This window comes from Microchirus variegatus (genome assembly GCF_963457635.1).
Source record: "Microchirus variegatus genome assembly, chromosome: 15".
NCBI lineage: Eukaryota > Metazoa > Chordata > Actinopteri > Pleuronectiformes > Soleidae > Microchirus > Microchirus variegatus.
This window is the reverse complement of record NC_139816.1, coordinates 14,462,864-14,486,680: the sequence shown is the minus strand read 5'-3', so window position 1 is coordinate 14,486,680 and position 23,817 is coordinate 14,462,864. Positions and strand designations below refer to the sequence as shown.

Here is a 23,817-nt window from a genome sequence, read left to right as displayed (position 1 = left end):
AGACGATGATGATGATGATGAGTAGGAGGAGGAGGGAGGGGGGAGAAGTAGCCTATGAGAGAGAGCGAGAGAGTGAGCAAATGAAATAATAGGAAGGAAGAGCCAGGGTGCAAAACAGATGAATAGTAGGGGCAGAGAAGAGAGTCGTTGAAAGGAAGAGTGAGCGGTAAAGCAGTGAAAGAGATTGAATGCCATGCATCTGTACCCAGGGACGAGCAGCATGTGATCATTTCAGAAGCACTGAATTTAGAACAAAAGGGAACAGATGTAATTTCCTACAAGTACCCCCCGCCCCCCAGGTGTGTGTGTGTGTGTGTGTGTGTGTGTGTGTGTGTGTGTGTGTGTGTGTGTGTGTGTGTGTGCGTGCATTATGTGAGAAGGCAATGGAGCACGTTCCGTTGAGAGACAGTGTGACTCTGCACGTGTGTGTCTCCGTCCCTAGTTATCCTATCATATCCTGTGCATCTTTCTTTACTATCACCAGTCACACAACACACACACACACACACTCCACAAGCCACTTGAGCAGCTGGGGTGATGACAGTAAGATTGAAGAGTGCCTCAAATGCTGCACTTTTTCACTTCACAGAATCTCCTCCACCCTGTTGCTCATCCCTCCTCCTCTCTCCCATTCTCTTCTTATGTAAACCCTCGTTCTTGCGTGATAAATACATTGTTTGGGGTTAAAGTATAATTTAAAATTTTACTACCAGATATTCAGCGAAAAGAGATCGATCTAAAATTATTTTAAATCACCCCCATTTAATTTATAATGGTTGTGTGTGAACAAACAATGACACACAATACATTTACTCACAAGTTTAATTAATCTCATATAATATATGACTCACTATGGAAATTATCCATTTACTGTCAGCGTGTTTCACTGCTCACTGAGGGCAATTTTCATACCCTTGTTTAAATCTACATCTGTTCTGCATTTATTTAGCAAATATTTAAAGCCGCTAAGAATATTTTCGCTACAGGCCTTTTTTTTTCACAGCAGACGTTTTGAAGTGTCAAAGCAGTAAAGGCACAGGTGTGAGCTTTAATATTAATCGTGGTTGTGTTTAATTCAAGTTCCCCCACTAAGGCAGAACTGTGTTCCTATGAGAAAACATGTGCAATACTAGAGCCCTGAAACCAAAGCAACAATATGATATTCAGCCATAATTGATTTTGTCATAAACACCACTGCTTTTACCACAGTCGCATGTGAAAATGTTATCTTTAAAACTGCCTGCTGGGTACATTTTCACTTGAAATAATAAAACCTGTATTGTGCAAATAGTCACCTGCATTTTTAACCTTTATGAGAGGCAAATTATGAGCAGAGGCCATTTGCTTTTCCATCTGTTATTTGCATATTATCACAACTGACCGAACTATCTATAATTACTTGGTTTTTTTTTATCCTGGTCATAGGAAAGTGGAGGCTTCAGAGCAGTATTGGTCAATGTCTGATCATTTGAGTCATCACTAAACTGTTTTTTTTTTAACTAGTTTTCTTCTTTCACTGTCAATGTCTACCTGTCTTTCTCATGTTTTTTTTTTGTCTACTGTCTTTTTTCTTAGGGTCTGACGTGATCAACTTTGATGGACAGGGTGTCATCTCATATCGTTTTAAGGTACTGGGTTTACTTCCTTGTTTCAGTTTGTTACTTTGAGTACATATTCTCATGAAGTCATGCAGTTTAGACTAAAAACATTGTTAACATTGTCATGTCGTCAAGTAATGCAATAGAAATTTATTGGAACTATAGAGTGTAACTTTTCACACTGACTCGGCCACTGGGAGACCTGAAAACAAGTATGTTTCCATTTGTCAACAGCGTTGCAGAAACATACGCGTTAGTGGATTTGTGGATTTTTGTGAGGGAAGTCAAAATGACCGCATTTCCTTGTTTTAGTTGTTGGTTTACAGAACTTATGTATACATAACTGGGCCTGAATTGAGCTTCCCTTTGTTTAAAAGACCAGAAACTGCCACTGTTGTCAACACATGCATTCAATCGTTTTGCAGATGAAGAAGATGAAGATCATTAAGGATGTGATTGCACTGAGGTTCAAGACGTCCGACAGCGAGGGAGTGATCCTACACGGGGAAGGACAGCAGGGAGACTACATCACTCTGGAGCTTCACAGGGCGAAGCTACTGTTGCAGATAAATCTGGGTGGGCAACACGCATACAGCACATGACATTCCAACCAGGTTTATAACAATGTAGATTTATTTGTGTCACTCAAATACCAGCTTACCATCTTCACATACAGCCTAGTTTTAGAGGGTTTTACATCAACAACAGCAACACAAATACATTTCCTAAGATTGAAAATAAGTGAGAAGCAAAATTCACACCATCTGGCTGTTTAAGCACAATTTAGCAAATAAATGATATGGATAAAAAATGTGCCTTGGGAAAAGAAAGATGAATCATCACCAAGCTATCCTGACATTGTTAACTCAAGTTAATTCAGGCGAATATTATGCTTGTATATTAAGACTTTTAAAAAGGAACTTTGAATCCTGATGTGCACACACATGGACCCCATTATGAAGACCTCATTGCCAGTCACAGTTTCTCTGTTTGGTGGGTTGGTTGGATGCAATAGTTACTCAGTCTAATGCATGCAGCCCCTCTGGTTGTGTTTGTACCTCTCTGACAGGTCTACAAAGTAATCACAATCATTGTGGGGTTGCCATTGACTCGAAACCATAGAAATAAAAATTTATGTCACGCCTGTCACCCAGAAATTATGTTCAACTTAACTGCATCATTGTAAATGGACTGCAAGCAAAGTGAAACATGGTAAATGGGCTGCATTTATATGAGGCTTTTTCTAGTTTTAATGACAACTCAAAGCACTTGAATCACTTTCACCGATTAACAATGATCATTCACTGATGGTGCACCCATCAGGGTTTGTCTTGCCCTGAAAAGCTTGTGTCACTGATCTTCTGATAAATAGACTGTGCATCCTCCTCAGCCAGAGGATTCTTTTTTTTTCAGATTTTTTTTTCTAGGAAAACATTTGTTTTACAAAGTGTGCTGCAGAGACCAGGTTGTTTATTTAGAGTTCCTGTTTTGGTTAGGTTTAGGTTTAACAGAAACACATTGTTTTCATTTAGGGAAAGGTCAGTGTTTTAGTAAAAGCAGTAAAAGCTATTCTCTTTCTCTGACTGCAACCATTAGCTGTGGGTGCCTTAACATAACCACACATGTTTAATATTACCCATGGATATTGTGTGCAAGACGAGATATTTTGACAAAACAGTATCTATTAACTGACACAAATGTAAATCGTCTCATTTGCCTTTATCCCAATTCAACTCTATTTGCATGGGATTAGTATTACATGGGGTAATAATTCAGGACCTTTTAAACCCAGGTAAAATTCATCAGAACCTTTACTGACATCGTCAGGTACTGACATGGCACATTTGGACGGGACTAAACTAATAATTTTACCTCCACATGTAAACTGAGCTAATGTAAAACTAATCCCGTCTGAATAGGGCTCTAGTCAATCATAAGAAAATGTGTTAATATCAACCTTGCCAAATTTGAACGGTTAAAAAAGTGTTAAGCATGAATTTCAGATCATGTAAAATTGAGCAACAGCAACACTAGTGGTTGTATCTGCTGCAGGAGCCGCATGCATGTGCACACACACTTCCGTGCGTATAGTACAGAATAATATGTAAACACACATCAAAACTCATATTCAACAAACACATAGAGAATCAACATCTTCACTTTAGTTACCGTCCAGGCCTCTTTCTCCATTTTCTATCTGCAGTATAGCTTGACAGCTCTGTTTCCGTATTTCATTTTGTCATCTTTAGGAATTTTAAATTAAGCAGTAGAGCTTTTCTGCGTGTGTTTGCTTCGAGGTAAGACACATTTACAGGTCCAAGACTCCTCAGCTAGCTATAATGTAGTGTAGGAGCAGGTGCAGTTACTCACGAGCGAACAGTAAACTGCTGATAAAGTGCACCGAGGGTTTTTATATCATTACAGTGTTTGAGGAGGGAGAGGAAGCGAGCGAAAGGCAGAGCCATGGATTGAATGGTGCAAGCTGAAGAAGGAAGAAGGTTGTGCAGAGTTCAGGGAAGAGTTGCGACAGGTTCTGGGAGGCAGTGAAGAGTCGCATGACTGGGAAAGTACAGCTGAAGTCGTGAGGGATACAGTCGAGAAGATGCTTGGTGCATCTCCTGCACCAGCTTGTTTTCATTCCGAGAGCGGCATATACTGCTGCTATCTCCCGTCCCTCTGCTTCGCCTTACATAGTACCCTTCCGCGTCTGAAAAAGACACCGGGTGGCGCATTTAGATGCTCAGAGCAGCTGCCCTGACTGTCCGTCCATACTTAAACGTCGCTGTGAGCTTCAAGCCGGTACTAAGCAGCCACTGACAAGGAAAATATATACTCTATTATTTATAATTGTTTATGATTTATTATGAGCCATGGAAATGCAGATGGTATTAATAAAATAAAAGTATCTCTGAGTGTTAGCCAGCAGTGAATATCCACTTAGCCTAACCTGGATATTTATCCTAAAAGCAGTCCTTTTCTTAGAACTAACCTTAACCTCAGTCCTACCCCTCATACTCTGACTTTTATTCTACCACTGCTCTTCTCTAACCATCTAAATGTGCTGCCAGTGGGTTTAAATAAGAGTCAGTTGAAAGTCTGGTGTATCTCTCTCAGACGTGGAAGGCTACCTTCTGTGACAGATGGTAGGATGAAGATGCAAGGGGTGCAGGTAGCGGATCAGTTTAAATACCAGGGGTCACCCATCCAAAGCAATGCACATTGCACAAGAGAGGTGAAGAAGAGAGTGCAGGGTGGAGATGAGTGTCAGAGATGATGTGTGACGGAAGGATAGCAGCGAAAGTAAGGTCTGCAAAACAGTAGTGAGGACAGCTGTGATGTATGGCTTGGAGAGGATGACACTGTCTAAAAGACAGGAGATATAGCTGGAGGTGGCAGAGCTTAAGATGCTGAGATTTTCGTTTGGGGTTATCAGGATTGACAGAATTCAGTTCAGGTTCAAAAGATTTTGGAAAAAAAAGTGAATATACGGGACAAAGGATGTTAAAGGAGCTGCTGGGCAGGAGGAACATAGGAAGACCACAGAAAGGTGGACATGAGAACACAAGGGATAGGGCAAGATGGAGGCTGATGATGGCGACCCCTAAAGCGAGAAGTGAAAAGAAGAGGAGACAGTATTTGAGGAGGAGTTATGATAACTATGATTTTGTTATTGAGCCATATGTTAAGACATGCCTAAAACCGAACACTTCACAGTAATAAGCCACATGGTGGAGCATGTGGCGAGCACTGTTGCCAGCAAGACGATCACCTGTTTGCATCCACATTCGAGCCTTTCACTGTGGAGTTTGCATGCTCTGCCTGTTTGCGTGGGTTTTCTCCAGGTTCTCTGGTTTCCTCCCACAATCCTAAAACACGTTTAATTGGACACTCAAAAATGACCGCTGATTTGAGAGTTCATTTCTTTATGTTTCTATATGAGTGTACCCTGCCTTTTCACCCGTGTTAGTGAGTTCTCTGCCACTATTTTCCAACATGTATGTATTTGGAGAGACTCTACGTTTGCTTTACATAGAATTTAACACAAATGTCTCATAATGATGAACTGAAAACAATTACAGTTCCTGCTGAATGTACAGTGTTTATAGTTGTCATAGTTTAGTGGTATGAAAATGCTTTACGGAGACACATTTGCTGTCAAGATAACTTTATCTCGGAGCAAAACTAAAGTGTACAAACACAGCCTTTTACCACCTTCGTTGTAAACAACAGCCGCAGCAGTCCATTAGTGGGTGAAGCATCATTCACTGTTGACCAGCTGTGTTGCTGACAGAACTGGTATGGTGACCTTTAAGGATGCCTTCCTGCATCACAGACACAGCGACTGCAGTGATCCATTCTCGCACTCACTGTAACAACTAAAGGATGCCTGTTACAGTACAGAGGCTTCAGATTGTTCAACAATTGTTTATAGCTGAAAATGACCCAAAAAACAGCATTCAAATGCAACGTGCTATTAATTTAAATCAACCCATAAAACCTTTACATGTTGTGTTTATTCAGCCTTATGATACCTACATATTATATTCCCCTTATTTTTATTTTCATACAGTATATTTTCCCCAGCATTGTAATTAATTAATTAACAGCTTGTCAAAACATGTTTTAATGTCCACGAACGCTGTCATAAAGATACAGAAGTGGCAAGGTGCCAGTGAGAACACATATACTTTACCTCAGAGCTGGTGTTATGTCATAAAAATACTTCTGTGTGAAAAATACCAAGTGAACACTGCTCTCTTCATTGTTTTGGATACCGAATAACATAGTCCCCTTGCACCATGAATTGAGCCATCATTTTTCCGTGACAGTCTAATCCCAGTGGAAAAGAGAATAGCACAGTGAATGCAGCACTTCCAGAGGACCAACAAGTTTGAGCCATGAAGTTGTCTATTTCAGCTTAATGTTATTGACAAAATCTATTGTTTTCTCATTATTGTTATCTCAATATTATAATTACAGGCAGTAATCAGTATGGCTCTATCCTGGGTCATACGTCTGTGACCACTGGCAGCCTGTTGGATGACAATCACTGGCACTCTGTGGTGATTGAACGCTACCGTCGCAATGTCAACTTCACCTTGGACCGACACACTCAGCACTTCAGGACCAATGGGGAGTTTGACCATCTAGATTTGGACTACGAGGTAAGAAGCAAACAATATTGAGTTTTTACAGACAAAACTGTGACATTAATGTTAAGATTAACCCAGATATCGAATTACAAACACTCTTATTTACACTATTTAATGCAATTTATATCATCTTGTTTGTAAAACCAGCTTGAAATCATATCACTAACAAGGGGGAAAATCTGGTAGACGAAGGATTTTGTAAATAAGTGAAATGTCAGCTTATATCACCTTTATGTTAGTGATGGTTTAATATGTATGACCTAATGTGAGTCCAGAGGAGCTGACTCCCAACGCTTTAAAGAACAAATATATTCATTTAAATTACAGAAGTGTCAACTTCCTCTCGGCTAAGTACCCTACTGTTCTAATATGTATGCTTAATGTGCACTTGGTACATAAAATTCTCATTTAAAATCAGAGGACCAAACGTTTAAGCCAAGTCTATTTGTTTAAGCTTGTTTCACATACTTTACCCTATTTTCATACTTGGTAAAAAGCCAGTGGTTGCACACAAATGGAGTCTTCATGCATTTTTTACGAGTAGAAACCTGGCAATTGTCTGGTTTTCAGAGAACAAGCAGGGCTTGGGAAGGTGGATAATATAAGGCCTCACTCAGGGACTCTAGACAAGTAATGCAATTTTAAAATCTGTTCTAAAAACTACAAGTAAATACTTCACTTAGGCTAGAATTGGAGAAATGTGGTCACATTGTCTTTAGCTCTTGTAAAATACAGATCACTTAAGGTACTTTGCACAAGTGTTTGATTTTAGATTATAGTTTTATTTATATCAATTGCCTTTACTCCCACTTGCTGAATTGGTGATTAGGGTAAAATGTTTAAATAATTTGAGGACTAAATCACTGATAACTTTTTGGTGCAGTGCTCATCCCTCCCAATCACTCTGGTTTGGGTCACGTGTCAGTTATGTCTAACATTTAACATAAAGTCAGGAAATGTGGTTTCAGTGTGATAGATTTGACAGATTTGAGCATCATTCAATACAATGTAAAAATACACAGAATTATTGCACTTAGCAGTAGAATGTAAAAAGCATTATCCTTATTTATTTAAAACTCAGTGGGACATTTTCTGCAGATTGGTAATGATCAGGGTAAATGTTGCGCAATAAGTGATTAAACGAAAATTGTCCATAAAACTTTGAACAGGAGGACATTTTCTCAATTGTATCTCTATCAATAAAACAATTTAGATGGCATGATTTGGGCTTAGGATTAAAAACTTATATAGTAGAGGAGAAATCCAGTAGAACTGAACTGCGTTGTTTTATCAATTAATAGTGGTCCCGGAGATGATGAGTATAAGTGTCAAGATGGTGGTAAACATCAGTCCTCACGCAAACTTTGTAAGAATCCTAGTTTGAAAGCCTTGGGCATTACTGATGTTCAGCACAGATTATTCAATCTTCCAACGTGAGGAGTCCTCAGATACGATCTCAACCCACCAAAACAGCTTGGAGCATCAACATGTTTGCCCAATTAGCTCAAACCTATGAGAAACCATCTCTTAACTTATTATTTATCAGGTTCAGACTCAAGTCACTTTATTTCCAAAGAACTTAACAATTACATTTTATTTGTGAAGCTGCTCTTTTCTGTTTGTTATAGTCTTGGTACCTCCAACATGACAAATGCCTTTATTGATTTTGACAGTGCATCTTAGAAAAAAAAAAACTGCTCTACTCGTGGTATCTTGACCTCTGTCTGTACAGTACATTGATACTACAAAGGAAATTGGCTATTGGTTTCACACTGGTTTCACATAATTAATGTCACTCTGTAATGGAATGCAACGAGTTCGGCTAATAATACTAAACCAGGAAATTGATTTTGTAATGCTTAATGGTTATGTAAAGCATTTCTGTGTGAGTGAGTGAATGAGTGAGTGTGTGTATGTGTAGTGGTGAATCCATATATGGATGAGCCATTGTGTTTGTGAATATATACAGTATATTCATGTCTTAGTGTGACCTTTACCTGGTTTTGCTGATATGGCTGATCTACTGTATTCCAGTGTTAAGTAGGATACAGAGAAATGGGGCAGGACGAACCACAGTCCAATTAAACTAAAGCTGTTGAATTAAGGGGTCTTCAGGGAAATCTGTACAACAGAGTGAACCAGGGGTGTATGAATGTGTGTCTGCATGTGAGGTGTAAACCCTGAATGGATCCCACCACTGGTATTGCCAGTCTGAGTCTCTTGCAGATAGCACAATTCTGGCCAGCTTTTACTCAAAGTGCGCCCACTATACTCCATTTTCTCCACACACTCCATCACTGAAACTGGACTGTGTGTGCGCGCTCTGCTTCCATTTGAGCCTGTAGACTAAATATCTGGGTGCACTTGTGTCCACCCTTGGCAGTAATTACCAAGACTACTGGAGCGTCACCACAGACACATACTAACACACATACATCGAGAGTTTCATATCCACTGGTAATTGCACACCGTCCTCCATCATCTCGTCTCCCCTCAGAGCCTCGTGCTATGGCTGTACGAGGAAAAAAAATAAAATGGGAGATGTGTACGACACAAAAAGAAGAAAATTCATCCTATATATTTTATCCCCTCAGTGCTTCCCTCCTGATGCCTGTTTATTAGCTATGGTCTCCTCACCTCAGTCCACTATGTTCTTCCATTAATGATTATTAATAGGTACATCAATAGTCCAAAAATGTTTTGACTCTGCATTTAGTTGCACTATCATCAACACAAAGCCAGACTCTCTTGAGATATAGTTTTAGATATGTAATTATTCATGAATTCATGCATTATCTACTACGGTTTTGATGGTTATGGGGAGGAGCTGTAGCTGCTTCAAGGTGACCTGTGCATTTAATTCACACTGGCCTATGTGGTGCTACAGTATACGTGTTATCCATTAAAACATGATATTAATAATCATAATAATAATAATGTCTCTTCCTTTTTCTGTCTTTTTTGTTGTACCTCTTTGCCCCCATTTTGCTGTCTAGTTGAGTTTTGGAGGAATGCCATACAGTGGGAAGCCAGTGGGAGGAGGGAGGAAGAATTTCAAAGGCTGCATGGAGAGCATCAACTACAATGGGGACAACATTACAGACCTGGCCCGCCGAAAGAAGCTGGACACCTCCAGCTTTGTAAGGGGAATGAATGTGTTGAATACTGAATGTGCTCGTTATTGTCACACTGTCTGTTTCTGACCAGGGTGAGGGGGGGGTCAGATTATTCACTGCACCAACCATTGTTTAACAGATTCCTAATGTATACAACTGACCCACAAGTGCCAACTCTGCCTCCTCTGCTGCCTTAAAACGCGGAACTGCACTGTTTATTTTAAACCTTTCTTAACAGATCAAGTCTCGCCTGTGTCTGCCCATCAAATGCACCGCATTGTGGCTGACACCTACGGTGGATGCGCCACATTAAATGTCTTGCCATCCTTAAAATGTGTCGCTAAAATTGCATTAACAACTCTCACAGGCTCAATCTCTCCCCATCCCTTGTTCCTCCTCAACAGTGAACACCCAATATATCATCTTTGATCTGTGGTGAACTGGCTGAACAAATGGATCCACTGAACAAGTTCATTAAATTCGCTCCTCTACCTCTCTCTGATGACTCACACGGACATTCATTTCCAAACAAACCAGATTCACTTGCACACATACATACACACACAAAGGGGAAGGCAATCAGGAATCATCTGTAGTTGGTAAGGCAGCTCAATATTGTGCAATTGCTAATGATTTGATTAAGGTCATGATGTTGGTGAAGCTCAATGACAATTAGTGGCTAAATTCCTTAACGGTGTTTGTTTTTCCTCCTGCACACAAACCTCACCGTAGTTACCTTTCAGCCCCGGTTTTCGAAGACGTGGTGAGACAAAAGACGTGTTTTCTGTAATTGCACGAGCAACATGAGTCTTTGAATCTAACTTCAGTGGGGAACATCCGAAGGTAAACATGCAGGCGTTATATTCAAAGCAACAAAAGCTGGTGAATAAATACATGATTCTCTCAAGGGTTACAGCCTTTCAAACATGCAGACAGCTTCACTTACAAGCCCACGTTCAAGGGAATTATCTTTGTTTCTTACACCTCTTTTTGATAACACATTGAAGCCTTACTCTTGTCTTTCTTTGTCTCCCCACTCTCTTAATACGTCCTTGCAGCGGAACTTGTCCTTCTCCTGTGTGGAGACCCACACCTTCCCAGTCTTTTTCAATGCCACCAGCTTCCTGCAGCTGCCCGGTCGAGCCAGTCACAACACGTTATCCGTGGGGTTTCAGTTTCGCACGTGGAACCCCGATGGACTCCTCCTCTTCAGTAACCTCGATGATGGCACACTGGAGATCTCCCTGGAGGATGGCAAGATTGCCGTTCATATTAATGTGTCGAAGGTGACGCGAAACAACCAGGTCGACTTATCATCAGGTAAGATGTCGCCAAACACAACCGAATGAACACAACACATGTATGTTCTGTATTTTTAGTGTTGTATTGTAACAATATTTGGTAATGAATATGATCAAATAGTCTCGATCACTGGGTTTTTGGAATGATCCTGTTGCTAAACTGACTTTCTGCAAAGGTGAATTGTGTTGATGTAGCAAGTCTTCATATAGTTTTAACATTTTAATCCAGGATGAAAAACCGATGCACGCAGAAGGTGTTTCTACCACTGACTGAACAGCTGACTCTGCTCAATTTTATCCTGCACTGAACTTTACACTCTATTACACTCACTCGATTTGGAAACTGTCTCAATTTGACCTTTTAACTCAAGTCAGAATATTGGATATGTTTTAAGTATTCATCAAAACCACCAAATCCACAGTCTCACTCAAAATATGTTTAGCTGTCCTGGTTATAACTCACCTCTCGAGGAAATCTGTCCTGACATGGTCTCGTGGTCATACCGTTTTACGGCACTAACAAGCAGTCCAGCGATGGAGGATGAACTCCTGACTATGATTAAAAATCATACTTTTTTTCTCCTTCTTATCTTACTGTCCTCTTCTTCTCTCGCTCACATTCCCTGCCTTACTTCTTTCTCTCTCCTCCTGCCTTCCCTCAGATGCATTTATTTATTCTGTCCTCTGTTGCTTTAATAGGCCATTATGCCCAGGGGTAGGGATTATTACAGAGTCACCCTCTAGGCTAATTGGGCTTGAGCCTGCGATTACATCAGTATTACTAGAATACACAGACACAAACACAGGCTCACACGCATGCCTTGCTCTGATTCTGTTATTAGCAGAGACGTTATAAGAGACTTATTAGTATCTTTAAGAAAGAAAGCCCCACTGGCTTCAGACTGCGGGGACACAGTAGGGAGCTCTGTGGACTTGTAATGAAATGCTTAGTCCCCCTTTTTAAGAGCAAATAGTAGATGCACACTCACCGAGGACAAACAGCGTGAGCGAAAGTAAAAGACAATCCAGATGCCACTTTCAACCCATCTCATTAAAACAACAAAAGCTGACATACTGTTGTACAGTAAATGACAAAGTTGTATGTATTGTTTTGTTTTTTTGTTGTTGATGTAATTAAAGGTGTAGATGAGGGTGTAGCTAACTGTGAGTGACAGACCATCTAAAGTCCTATTCACACCAAATAGTCCGCTCGGTACGGTAGACTCGGTACGATTAGGATGTCGCTTCAAGTGCGCACCAAAGTATTGAGATTACATTAACACTTACGCAAATGAACCGAACCAAGGGACCAAACATGTTTGGTGCACACCAAATGCTATAGGTGTAAAATCACCCACTTCTTTGGTGCAGCTCAGAGTTCAGTTGTGCATTCAGACCTCCCCAAACAAACCTGACTTTCTGTGCAAAGGAATGAGTATTTAAATTAGAAGGGCTGGTGTGAATACGACTTTAGATTCTTTTAGTTAAAGTTAAGGGCAGATGCAAATAAGAATAATATTTTTCTCGCTGCTCCTTTCCAATCATGAAAAGTGCAACATTGAACTGTATTGTGCTCTGCACTTTCATGAAAGGAACAAAATAGAAAGAAAGAAATAATTATTTTTATTCAGGCTTAAAAATTTTAAGTTTATAAACTAAATTAGTGCTAGAAATCTATAAAATACGAAAAAACTACTTTCACAGCTTGATTCACCTATTTGGATCAGAACTGGTTCATGTGCGCAATGATTTTTTTCTTCTTTTTTTGCACTCGCTTGGGAACAAACATTCGGAACATAAGGCATACGAGAAGGGACACTTTGTCAGTAATGTAGTTAGGCTTTTATCTTTCGCTCTCTCTTTTTTTAGTCCGTTATCCTCACACACCGATGAGTAATGCATTATTAGGTACAGCCACTCTCACATCATGTACACCACGTGATGTTTACCACTCTGTAAATGTGATGTGGAAATGGGATGAGCTGGTTTTTGGACAATGCCCCATCTACTTTTAAATAAACCCATTTTGTCTGATGTACACCAGCCAAAGACGGAACCATTAATGACAGAATTGTACATACCGCACATTGCTTTTACCCACTTTGTTATTTTAACATCAAATCAATGAAATAACTGTAGAATTCTGCTCGTTCCATCTTTCATCTTGTAGCTCAGGCATGATTCACTATTTTTGGAGAAAACGGAAGAGATATGGACTCATTTGGAGATAAACATCTAACAAGTGGATGAGATCCATGAGGTTGAATTTTCTTATAGGGGTTGGTGGATCAAAGAGAGGGAATCAATGTTGGATATATCACAGAGTAATAAGACTTCAGAAGGATGCCTGTTTGCCATTTGAGCTCAGGTTCGATCACTGATGCTATGATTGCTTGTGAATGCATTAATAGGTAGAATCGAAGGTGAATGAGAAGGTTTGACTGAACTTTATGTGCTCATCAGCTCAGAAAGCAGAGCACAGAATGTTTGGCAATCCAGGTTCAGTGTGCAGTTGCAGCAGTTGTTGTGTGTTATAAAAAAAAGGTACATTAATTGGATTCATTCATCAGCCTTAGACATACTCATACGAAATTGCTAAATGTATTATAAAGATATGTGGCCTTGTGTTTGTATGTGCAACAGCACAGATTCGTCCCCAAGGCTACAACCTGCAAAAACATCCTGCTCTCTTTTCTGTCATTTCATCCTCCACAAACAAAGACAGAGGATGAAGCTAAAGTGAAGACAAGGCCTTGGAGACACAGCTGTACATTAGATTGTGGGTGTCGTCCGTGTGCAAAGTGTGTGTATGTGTGCACGTGTTATTAAATATCGTGCTGAAGTGTGACTCGCGCAGGGACTTTGATCTTATTTTACCATCAATTTCCTTTTGCTTATTAACTCTCCAACGCTGTCCAAATTTCCCCTGCTTTTATCACTTAATTATTCAAGTTATTACAACTCCTTCATCACAGCAGAGCTGGAAAGTGTTGTCTTGATAACCATGCAACAGGAAGACGTTTTTTGATGTGTCCAAATATAAACCAAACTCCTGTTTTCCGCCTTACCAAGCATGAAGTGATCTAACACCACTAAGTTAGTGAAAAAGGGCTCCTTTTTCAACCTGATGCAGACAACAGATGAGTGCTGGCATTTGTTTTCAATTATGTGTGGTGAGGATGCTACCTTCAGATCACACCCGCTTGATTAATTATTGAATTATTGGGTGCCAGCATTGTTTCTATGGAAACAATTCTCACTGTCTCCACTTTGCCGGAGCCTGGGGAATTTAGTGTCTTTAAAAATTGTCATACAACAAAATGTGAGAATGTTTTTGTGCCCCTGTTTGGTTGTGAAAGAAGAAATGGGGTGGTGGTGGGGGGGTGATAATTCATCTCTATAGTTATAAATATTATTGTAACAGCAGGATAAGATGAAAACATGATTTGGCTCTCTGCATTCCCATGCATGCTCTTCACAGTGTGACATAGAAAGGTAAAGTAAATAATTACTACTCTAATATCTGATACTGATAATCTAATACTCCAACAAATTTTTTTTTGTTTTCCTTTTATAAGATTTCTAATATAAGATTGTGAAAGAGTATTATTTTCTTCCGTCTTGAATTCTTTTTCCTCATAAGTGTTACACTTATTGTTGTTTGTCATTGTCATTTCTGTAAATTGGTATACTTGATCCAACACAGGAAATGAATATTTCCTTCCACAAAATCAGTCTCAGTCAGAGGTGAAGCTCTCCACAAAACAGGACAAAGCAAACTTTTCTTTAACAAAAAAAAAGCAATATTTTTGCTGTTTCTGTGCGTGTCTGTGTTCTTGCATGCAAGCATTCCCACCCATCAACTCAGCTAGAAGTAATAACAGCAGTTCCTCTGAGATGCAGAGTTACTATCAGTCACACACACACAGAAGGTTACTTGCACAGTCCAAATAGGAAGCATAAGGCATTACTATAATGGAAAGGCCTGAGGCACAGATTTGAGGGGGGAAACCACACTAAAGCCACCCCCGATTATAATGTCATATTGTTTCATTCCCCCTGAGTGCTGTGTGTGTGTGTGTGTGTGTGTGTGTGTGTGTGTGTGTGTGTGTGTGTGTGTGTGTGTGTGTGTGTGTGTGTGTGTGTGTGTGTGTGTGTGTGTGTGTGTGTGTGTGTGTGTGTGTGTGTGTGTGTGTGTGTGTGTGTGTGTGTGTGTGTGTGTGCGTGCGTGCGTGCGTGCGTGCGTGCGTGCGTGCGTGCGTGCGTGCGTGCGTGCGTGCGTGCGTGCGTGCGTGCGTGCGTGCGTGCGTGCGTGCGTGCGTAAAGCCTAATGCGTCATATTTTCTGGCTTTGCATGGTTCAAATATTGCCATTGGTGTCGACATGCAGAGCTTTTCGCACCTCCTCGGAGGACCGAATATTTAGGAGTGGAGGAGATGGAGAAGGGTAAATTTATGAATGCTAAGGGGCCCCATAAATTTATATCAGACCAGATTCATTTATACTGTACATCCAAAATCAATACAGAATAGAAACGGAGGTAAGAGAGGAAGCAGAAAGAGCGGAATGAGAACAATCATTTTCAAAGAGATGAGAGTCACCTAATCATCAGGTAGTCTGATACTTTAACTCGTACAAAATGTAAACACATATCTCTTTGTCATTCAGTGTTTCTCAAAAATTTACTATATGCGTCAGTTTCTACCACTGTCGAGTTATTATAGTAGATGCTAATATAATCCTATCCAATCCCGTTTTGCTGATGAAATAGGACACCTCACCCTGACTTTGATTAAAATCTTCTAGAACACGACTTTCTCACGCCACCTTGAGCTTTATTACATCTCTGTTAATGTGAACTAGTTATTATAATTCTGTTTAAATCAGTTCAAGTACGTCATGTTTTGCTCCACCTGTCCCTTTGTCTCTCATGTCCTTGCATCTCATCTTCCAAAACTTGTTTTTAATGTGTTAATTTATTTCACTTCTGTCTTTGTATTTTGCTCTTGCAATTTGATTTTCGTTCTGTCTGTTCATTTTTTGTCTCTAAATATAGCAAGATGGAAATATAATACAAACACACACAAGTTGGAAAAACAGTATATCACATGGTCTTAAAGCTGATGCGAAGGTCGTTTGGCTCTTTGTCAAATAGCAACAATGAGTCTAGCATTGATACAAAGCAGCTTCGCTTATTCAGTGTTCTCACTCTTTGACACTTCTGTCTCTCTGTTTTTGAAGTGGAGTGCTGTTGACAGTCAGCGCTACCCTCTGCTCTAATACCATGTTTCTTCACACCTTCGGCTCAGCTCCGGTGTCAGATGCCGCCGCTCTGCCCGCTTGTGTGTTTGTGTATTGGCTCAAACCTTTTTAATTCTTTACCAAACTTTCTGTGACACCTTATCTAAAACGATTGGACTGTAACTCTCGATGTACAGTAAACTTGTTAAACTTTACCATGTCTGATGTTACCACTGTAACAGACATTGTGGACTTTGTACGAGTTAAAGTATCAGACTACCTGATGATTAGGTGACTCTCATTTCTTTGAAAATGATTGTTCTCATTCCGCTCTGAGCTAAATGAACTAGTTGTAGTTCATGTTTCCTTTGTACTGTTTTGGCTGAGGCACATTTGGCAAAGAAAATCTATTTCAACGACGTTCATTCACGCCATTATGGTTTCTAAAAGCTTTTTTAAGAAAAATAGCTGTACGGTTCAATAGTGTTTGTGAAATATGTTTTGAAAATGTGACAAAGTAAGTATGTTGTGTTGAAGTTATAAAAGATAGTGTGAGACAAAGCTGTTAATTTACTTTTTACAACATTTGCAAGCAAGTAGTTAAATTACTTGACTAGACAACAGCCAAGTAATCAGTGTTGGAATGTCATACATGGTGTAGAGGCAATGTTTCTTATTTTTTTATTGACTAAATGTGTCTTGTTAATATATATAAACCTGCGTACTCTGATTCCATTGAAGTTCCACATCTAATATTTCACTAGTGAATAAATGAAGCAACAAAACCTGAGGGACAAAAATACTATACTCAGCATTTCATTTCTTACAAGAATTATGTCTTAAAGCTATAGGGAATATTATAGAATTTCAAATGGAGAACCATCTTCAAAAATATCTGTATTTCAGAAACACATATAGACCACACATTTTCTGGCTGTGGCATTAATGCAAATGCAAATTCAAATATGATTTAATTAATAATGTTTTTGGCAATCTTGCCCAGTCTTTCATGTAAACATTTCACGGGGAGAATTTGAATGACAAGCTTTAATCGTGCATTCGGTGGTAAATGGTGCATAGAAAAAAAGCAAGGGGGAGGAAGAATTAAAACAATCAGTTCTTTATTTAGAATTCACTGTCAGAGTTTATTGTATGTATATGTATATGTATATTTCCTCTTTGTTCTTGGTGAGCTGTAGTTCAGTCGGAGAAGCAGCCAGGTCTTCTCTGTGGCTTGTCACTTCTTTCTTCTGCCTCTGCACATCCTGCACACCGGTTGTCATCCAGGGATGCCAGTTTTGTTGTTTGGACTGTATGCATGAACGTCAGCTTTTTTTTATTTATTTAGCTGCTCTTCTAACATTTTTTCCCCCTCTCTAATTAACAATAATCACTCTCTCCACCTCTTTGTCAGCTCATTTTTCTCTTGGAGCTGCTGTTCAGGCTGAGTCACTTTCAGCGTCACTGTAATTGCTGTCACCTTGTTTTCGGTTGCTGTCAGTCTTGAGCTCGTTTCTGAAATATCACGGAGGCTGAGGATGAAGTTCTTTGAACTAAAGCTCTCTTAAGTAGTATACTACCGCGTCTTCATAAAAACATTTCACTATATCCAACTCATCCAGTCGATAAAAGCATTTTTATTGTATAGTTCTACCACCTGGTGTCTTGATATTACAAGACAAAATGAAACTGGGGTAGCTATTTTTAAATAATAATAATAAAGAAATGGCAATGTTTTTTCATCCTATTGACAGCATCACAGTAAAAATACAAGCAATTTACATTAAACCATATTTATATCTACAATATTCTAATTTTGGGTAGCAAAAATACCTTAACATTTTGAATAACATTGGCAGATATTAGCAATTTTAACAATAATTACATCCTTACACCAAGCCCCAACACCTTTGTTTATTTGCTCCTTGCATTTTCTTTCTCAAGACCAAATGATTAATCTTACAGGGATTGTGTTTCAAACCCCATCATCATGTGCCTCATTGTCTTTCTATAGTGGCCCCTTCTCTCTATATCCTTTAGTCTGTGTCCCAGACATGTTATACCAGAAGCAAAGAACCCCATATTTTAAAACCTCCCCAGAAAATTAAATATAAAATGAAATGGAATTATTATTTTACTCACTCATACTCTCTGTGACCACAAGAGTGGCCAAGGATGACTCTCTTGAACAGAGTTGGCACACAAAATCTGACTCCAGCCATATTTAAAAACACAATGTTTTATAATATATATTGTAAGTATGTTATATGATTCCCATTGTTTTCTCTCCAAGTTTTTTTAAGTAACACATTTGTAATTCATTATTTTTAATGGATTAGAGATTTATGTAGCCTGAAAAGTTGTTTTGGTCGACAGAATATCTAAGAGTATCTGGGTCAAATGGCACTCTTCAATGATAATCATTTAAATATTTCAATATGAGGCAAAGTTGAACACATCTTCTGACACTGTTTGACTTTCTGCAGATATTCAAAGTGTGGGCTTGATGTCATGTTCATGAACTATTAGGGCAATTTTCTTAATATGCAATTCATTGAAAATAAAAAAAAGCGCAGCAAAGTGACTGGTCTTTGACCTCATTTACAGGCTGCATTATATAAATATAGATCGGGGAGCTAAAAAACCTGATCTCATCAAATCTGAACAGTTATCTTTTTTTTCCTTTACCCTCCATTATCTGTTTTATCTGAGGGCGAACAGTCGGCATGTGTACGTTTTTAGCATGCATGTCTTTAGGTTGTGTGACAGAAAGAAATAAGAGACGCGGCCCACTTTTTATATTTGTGTTTCAGCAAGTGCTACGACTAATAAGCTCATCATTCAAAGCTATTGCAGGTGATGTAAAACAGATGAGGGAACAAAAGGTTCCAGGAGTCTATTTCTCATTACATTCAAGAGGTTATGGAGAGGGATGGGGTGGAGTGGAGAGCATGATAGTGATTACATCAAACCAATATATAATCAGAAGCGTGATTGTCAGTGAAGGAGCACGCCAAGGCCTCTTTCCACCTGATCAGGATTCTTTGAGGTCAGCAGTCAAAAGAAAAGAAGATGCATCGTCTTATTTTCTTGTGTAATTCCTTTATGTGATTGTATATTAGTCTCTGACAGAGTTTGTGGGGGAAAAGAAGAGGGCTGGTTAACCTTCATGGTGAGAATGTTTATGCTTTGAGTGGATATTTTTAGACTTTCCTCACCAATTCAATGGTTTCTATGAGTTTTCGGACTTAATTTTAGGGTTCGGTTTTGAATTAGGTTTTGTTAGGGATCGTGTTATGTCAAGTGTCCTCACTTCACAATGACGTTGTGTGTGTGTGTGTTTATGTGTTGGTGTGCGCATAATTAACCAGCATAGCCGAGAACAAGGCCATAGCGGTCATACCCCTCAGCAGGTGGCCATCTTGGTTGAGCACACTCATACGCTCACAGAAACATGCACATAATCACCCCGCTGATAGCGATTAATTGATGTAGACTCCCTGCTAACATGAAAGGCAGAGTCTCCAAATGCATTCTGGGAGGAGATAAACAACACAAAATTGTGCCTTGAAGAAAGCGGAGCGAAATCTGCCACACATACGCGGCAAATACACAAACAGAGCCTTGTGTTAAACTTACAAAGACTGTTACAGACGTTTTGACACACAACACATTAAGGCATGTAGAGAATTTATTGGGTTGTATACACGTGTGCTCTGATCAAAACTGACTTTCAACTGTCCATACCTTGAACTTCGCTGCCGTGTCTCTTCTGTCAATGTATCATCGTCAGTGAAGCAGTGAGCTGAGCCGAATTGAAAAAAAAAAAACTTTCACTGCAGCAGATGGCCACAAGAGGAGAGGAGCATGAAGACGGCAAAGCAAGGAGGGATAGTGAAATGCAGAAATAGGGGAAAGGAAATAAAGACAGGGAGATTAAAGAAAGAATCAGGGACAGAGAGAGGCAGGGAGGGACAGATGAGAGTGGTGTCGAGAAGAGGTGATGTATAGAGGAGAGGGTGATGAGAGGTAGCTGGCTTCTCTCTCGGCTCCAGTAGTAATGTCCCATTCCAATACATCACTCATATTTAATGGAGCAGAGCTACTGGAGAAGAGAAAGAGAAGAAGAACACAAAACTCATGCACAAATACACACATACATGCAGAGTACACAGACACATGCAGACATCGCACCACATTTCAGACTTGAACACAGACACAAAACACACACGCACACACATACACACGCTCTATTGCACTCAGCTTCTTTTCGTACTTGATGCAAAGAAGGTTCCAGAGTTAATGGAGTTGAGACGCAGGAGCCTTGAGACTGTAAGCTGCTCTCGCCGAAGATGGGGAGAGGAAAAAAAAAGAGGAACGTGGGAGAAAAGAAGAAAAGTGAATACGATTTAGGATGCATTGGTTTACATATATGAGATTATCTGTTATAAGTTATGTGAATAAAAAAGTGTGTGGCAGGGGTGGAGGATGATCCTTAGTGTGCAAATGTACAGGGAAGAAGGCAATAAAAAAAACAGGTCTCTTGACATTCAATATTTTTGTGTCACAAATGAACTCAAGGGAGAGTCGACGCGTCATCATCGATAGAAAGGACACAAAGAAATGAACATGACATGGATGTAAATGCATATGTTTGCAGTTAATCACCAATTGATTTGTATATTTTCATCCCCAAACTCCAGGTTCGGGCTTAAACGATGGCCAGTGGCATGTGATACGTTTGGTCGCCAAGGAGAACTTTGCCATGTTGACGCTAGATGGCGACGAGGGTTCCGCTGTTCGCTCCAGCTCACCACTCACCATCACCACAGGAGGAACCTATCATTTGGGAGGTACAGTCAATACCAAACCCTTTATTTTCTTCTCAATCTCCTCGTGAGAGCCATCACAGCGCTTGATGGTATTTGTGACTTTGCGATTGACTGACCTTCTTGTCTTTAAGTAATGATGGGCTGTCAGTTTCTCTTTACTTAGCTGAGTGTTTCTTGTCATAATATGGATTTGAACAGTAGTCAAATAGGTCTGTTCACTGTATAGACCTTTGACCAAACCTTACCTCCCATTTCATCTGACTACCTCGAGAAGCTGATTGAGAGAATGCCAAGAGTGTGCAAAGTAGTCATCAAAGCAAAAGGTGGCTAGTTTGAAGAATCGAAAATATACAACATATTCTGGTTTCTTTAACACTTTTGTTTACTATGTAATCCCATATGTGTTCCTTCATAGTTTGGATTTATTTATGATAGATAGATAGATAGATAGATAGATAGATAGATAGATAGATAGATAGATAGATAGATAGATAGATAGATAGATAGATAGATAGATAACATTGTATTGGTTGTCTAGTAAAAATTTAAACAAGGAGACACAAAAAAAATGCAAATTTAAATGGAGCTGCTTTTCATTTGCTATGAAAGAGATAATGTTATGTGAGCCAGATATTATTGTGAGGCATAACGCAGACAGATTCATGCAGATGAATCTGCTCATTTTCTGGCTTCTTACCAAAAATAAATAATTTGTCACAAAATATTGATTTGAATCTTATGAAGAAATGATTGCCTCGTTTCCATAATTTCACCAAGACGTGTGACAATCCTACATAGCCAGTGATGTGTGTGAACAGCTGTTCACATACCAATATTCGAGCAACACTGAAAGTTTAACATCAAACTTTGTTCCTTTACTTTGCGAAAAGAGCTGTTGCCAGCTGTAGAAAGAAACTCCAGTGTTCTGACACTCGCACAAACACTAGCATTACACACACTTCACACATGCAGCAACCACAATGTATCTGAATTTGGAAGATGCCAGGTTAATGATGCCAGACACCCCTGTCCAACGTTGAAAGATGGTTCATATATAAGTGTGTGCTCTTGTATTTGTTCCCTCTTTTTTGGCATAAACACGACCTTGTCAGGACCAGTAGTCCTCATGGAAACCAAAAACCTTTTTCCTAATGAGGCAGAACCTAATCTCTGAGGGACTCTGGTTAAGTTTAGGCCTAAGATTAAGGTTAGGGTTAGGGTTAGACGTAAACTGCTTAGGGATAAGGCTTCATTTAGGCTGTTCAAATACATGGAGGTCAAAGACGGTCCTTATAGGGATAGCTCAGCAAAGCCGGTGCAGGGTGTGTGGGCACCTACAGTAACTAAGAGAAATAGTCCAGGCTTGGATATCTCCATCAGGCCTCTGTCCCTCTCCCTCTCTCCATCTGAGGACAATCTCTTCCATCAAACAAAACTATTTCCCTCAGCCAGTCAATAAGGATCAGAGCACCACAAACACACACACACACACACACAAACCTACACATCCATATAGTTTTATTCTGCTGTCCATCTTAATTTACTCCTCACTGTTGTTGCCTGAAATCCCTTGAAGCCCATTATAACTTGTATTCTTACATACTTTTTATTTATGAAATCCAACTTTGTGAAGCTTTGGCGTATTGATGAGGTTTCACAGAAGAGGCATTTAGAAGGATTTTTATTTTTTTTTAGTCCAGCAATATAGTTGAATACAAATATTGCATACTGTATGTTGTCATTTATCTGTCCTTTCCCTCGTCTCCCATATCTTCTCATTCTCTCCTCTCCTATGTTCCTTCTTACTCTCGAGCTTCCGTTTTGATCCAATTGGTGATTTATTGATTTTGTTTACGCTGAGCCAGGAATCAATAGTGGCTGAGATGAGATGATCTCTCTAATGCTATAATGTCTCTACCTTTTGAAGATGGGGAAGAAACTGACTTTAATACGAGCAGAGCTGAAAGCCCCACGCCCACTCCTGCCTGTCATGTCTTGCTCTACTCTTCTACTACTTAAACTATAGGAGTTCGGATAATACATGTACAAAATAGAATACAACTGGTTTAAAAAGCTTTAATAATGTGCCTCAAACTCCTCAATCGCATGCCTTGATTACCAGAGTAGAAAAAATGAATATCTACAAAGCAGAACAGCTTTAAAGGGCTCTGATAGTGTAAACTCAATTATAAAACATCAAGGTGGTGTGAAAAAGTCAATGCAAGCTCCCTTAAGAATGTACAGCATTTGTCAGCTTTTGGTCCGTGAACAGCTAATGATTTAGCCTTGCTTATAACAACGACATCTGTTTATAAGAACCTTTTTTTGGCTGCTCCAGCAGTGATAAAATTCAACTTTTTCAAAAATTGCATCATGGGTTTCTGTGTGTACTTTACACAGATACTGTGGGCGTGCAGACGACCGACATGTTTGCCCTTTTTAATTCATGTATCTGCTCTGCAATATCAGTTTATGATCCCAGTCCAGTGTGTTACAGTCATGTTGTCAGTGCATTACACGGCACATTATTACTTCAAATGTGGTGGCGCTGAAGGAAAAACATGTTGAAGACTATT

General features: G+C 39.5%; 1 protein-coding gene across 1 annotated transcript in view; it reads left to right on the top strand.

The window, feature by feature from the left end:
• The window catches only part of cntnap2a (contactin associated protein 2a), a gene marked incomplete at both ends in the record, with an annotated part of 311,484 nt that overhangs the window by 164,631 nt on the left and 123,036 nt on the right, over positions 1-23,817 (top strand). The window contains 6 exons of the mRNA XM_083901554.1: positions 1,576-1,628; positions 2,024-2,174; positions 6,579-6,763; positions 9,748-9,891; positions 10,926-11,187; positions 21,113-21,262. Of these exons, the coding sequence (XP_083757680.1) occupies positions 1,576-1,628; positions 2,024-2,174; positions 6,579-6,763; positions 9,748-9,891; positions 10,926-11,187; positions 21,113-21,262 (945 nt within the window). The remainder of the gene's footprint in view (positions 1-1,575; positions 1,629-2,023; positions 2,175-6,578; positions 6,764-9,747; positions 9,892-10,925; positions 11,188-21,112; positions 21,263-23,817) is intronic.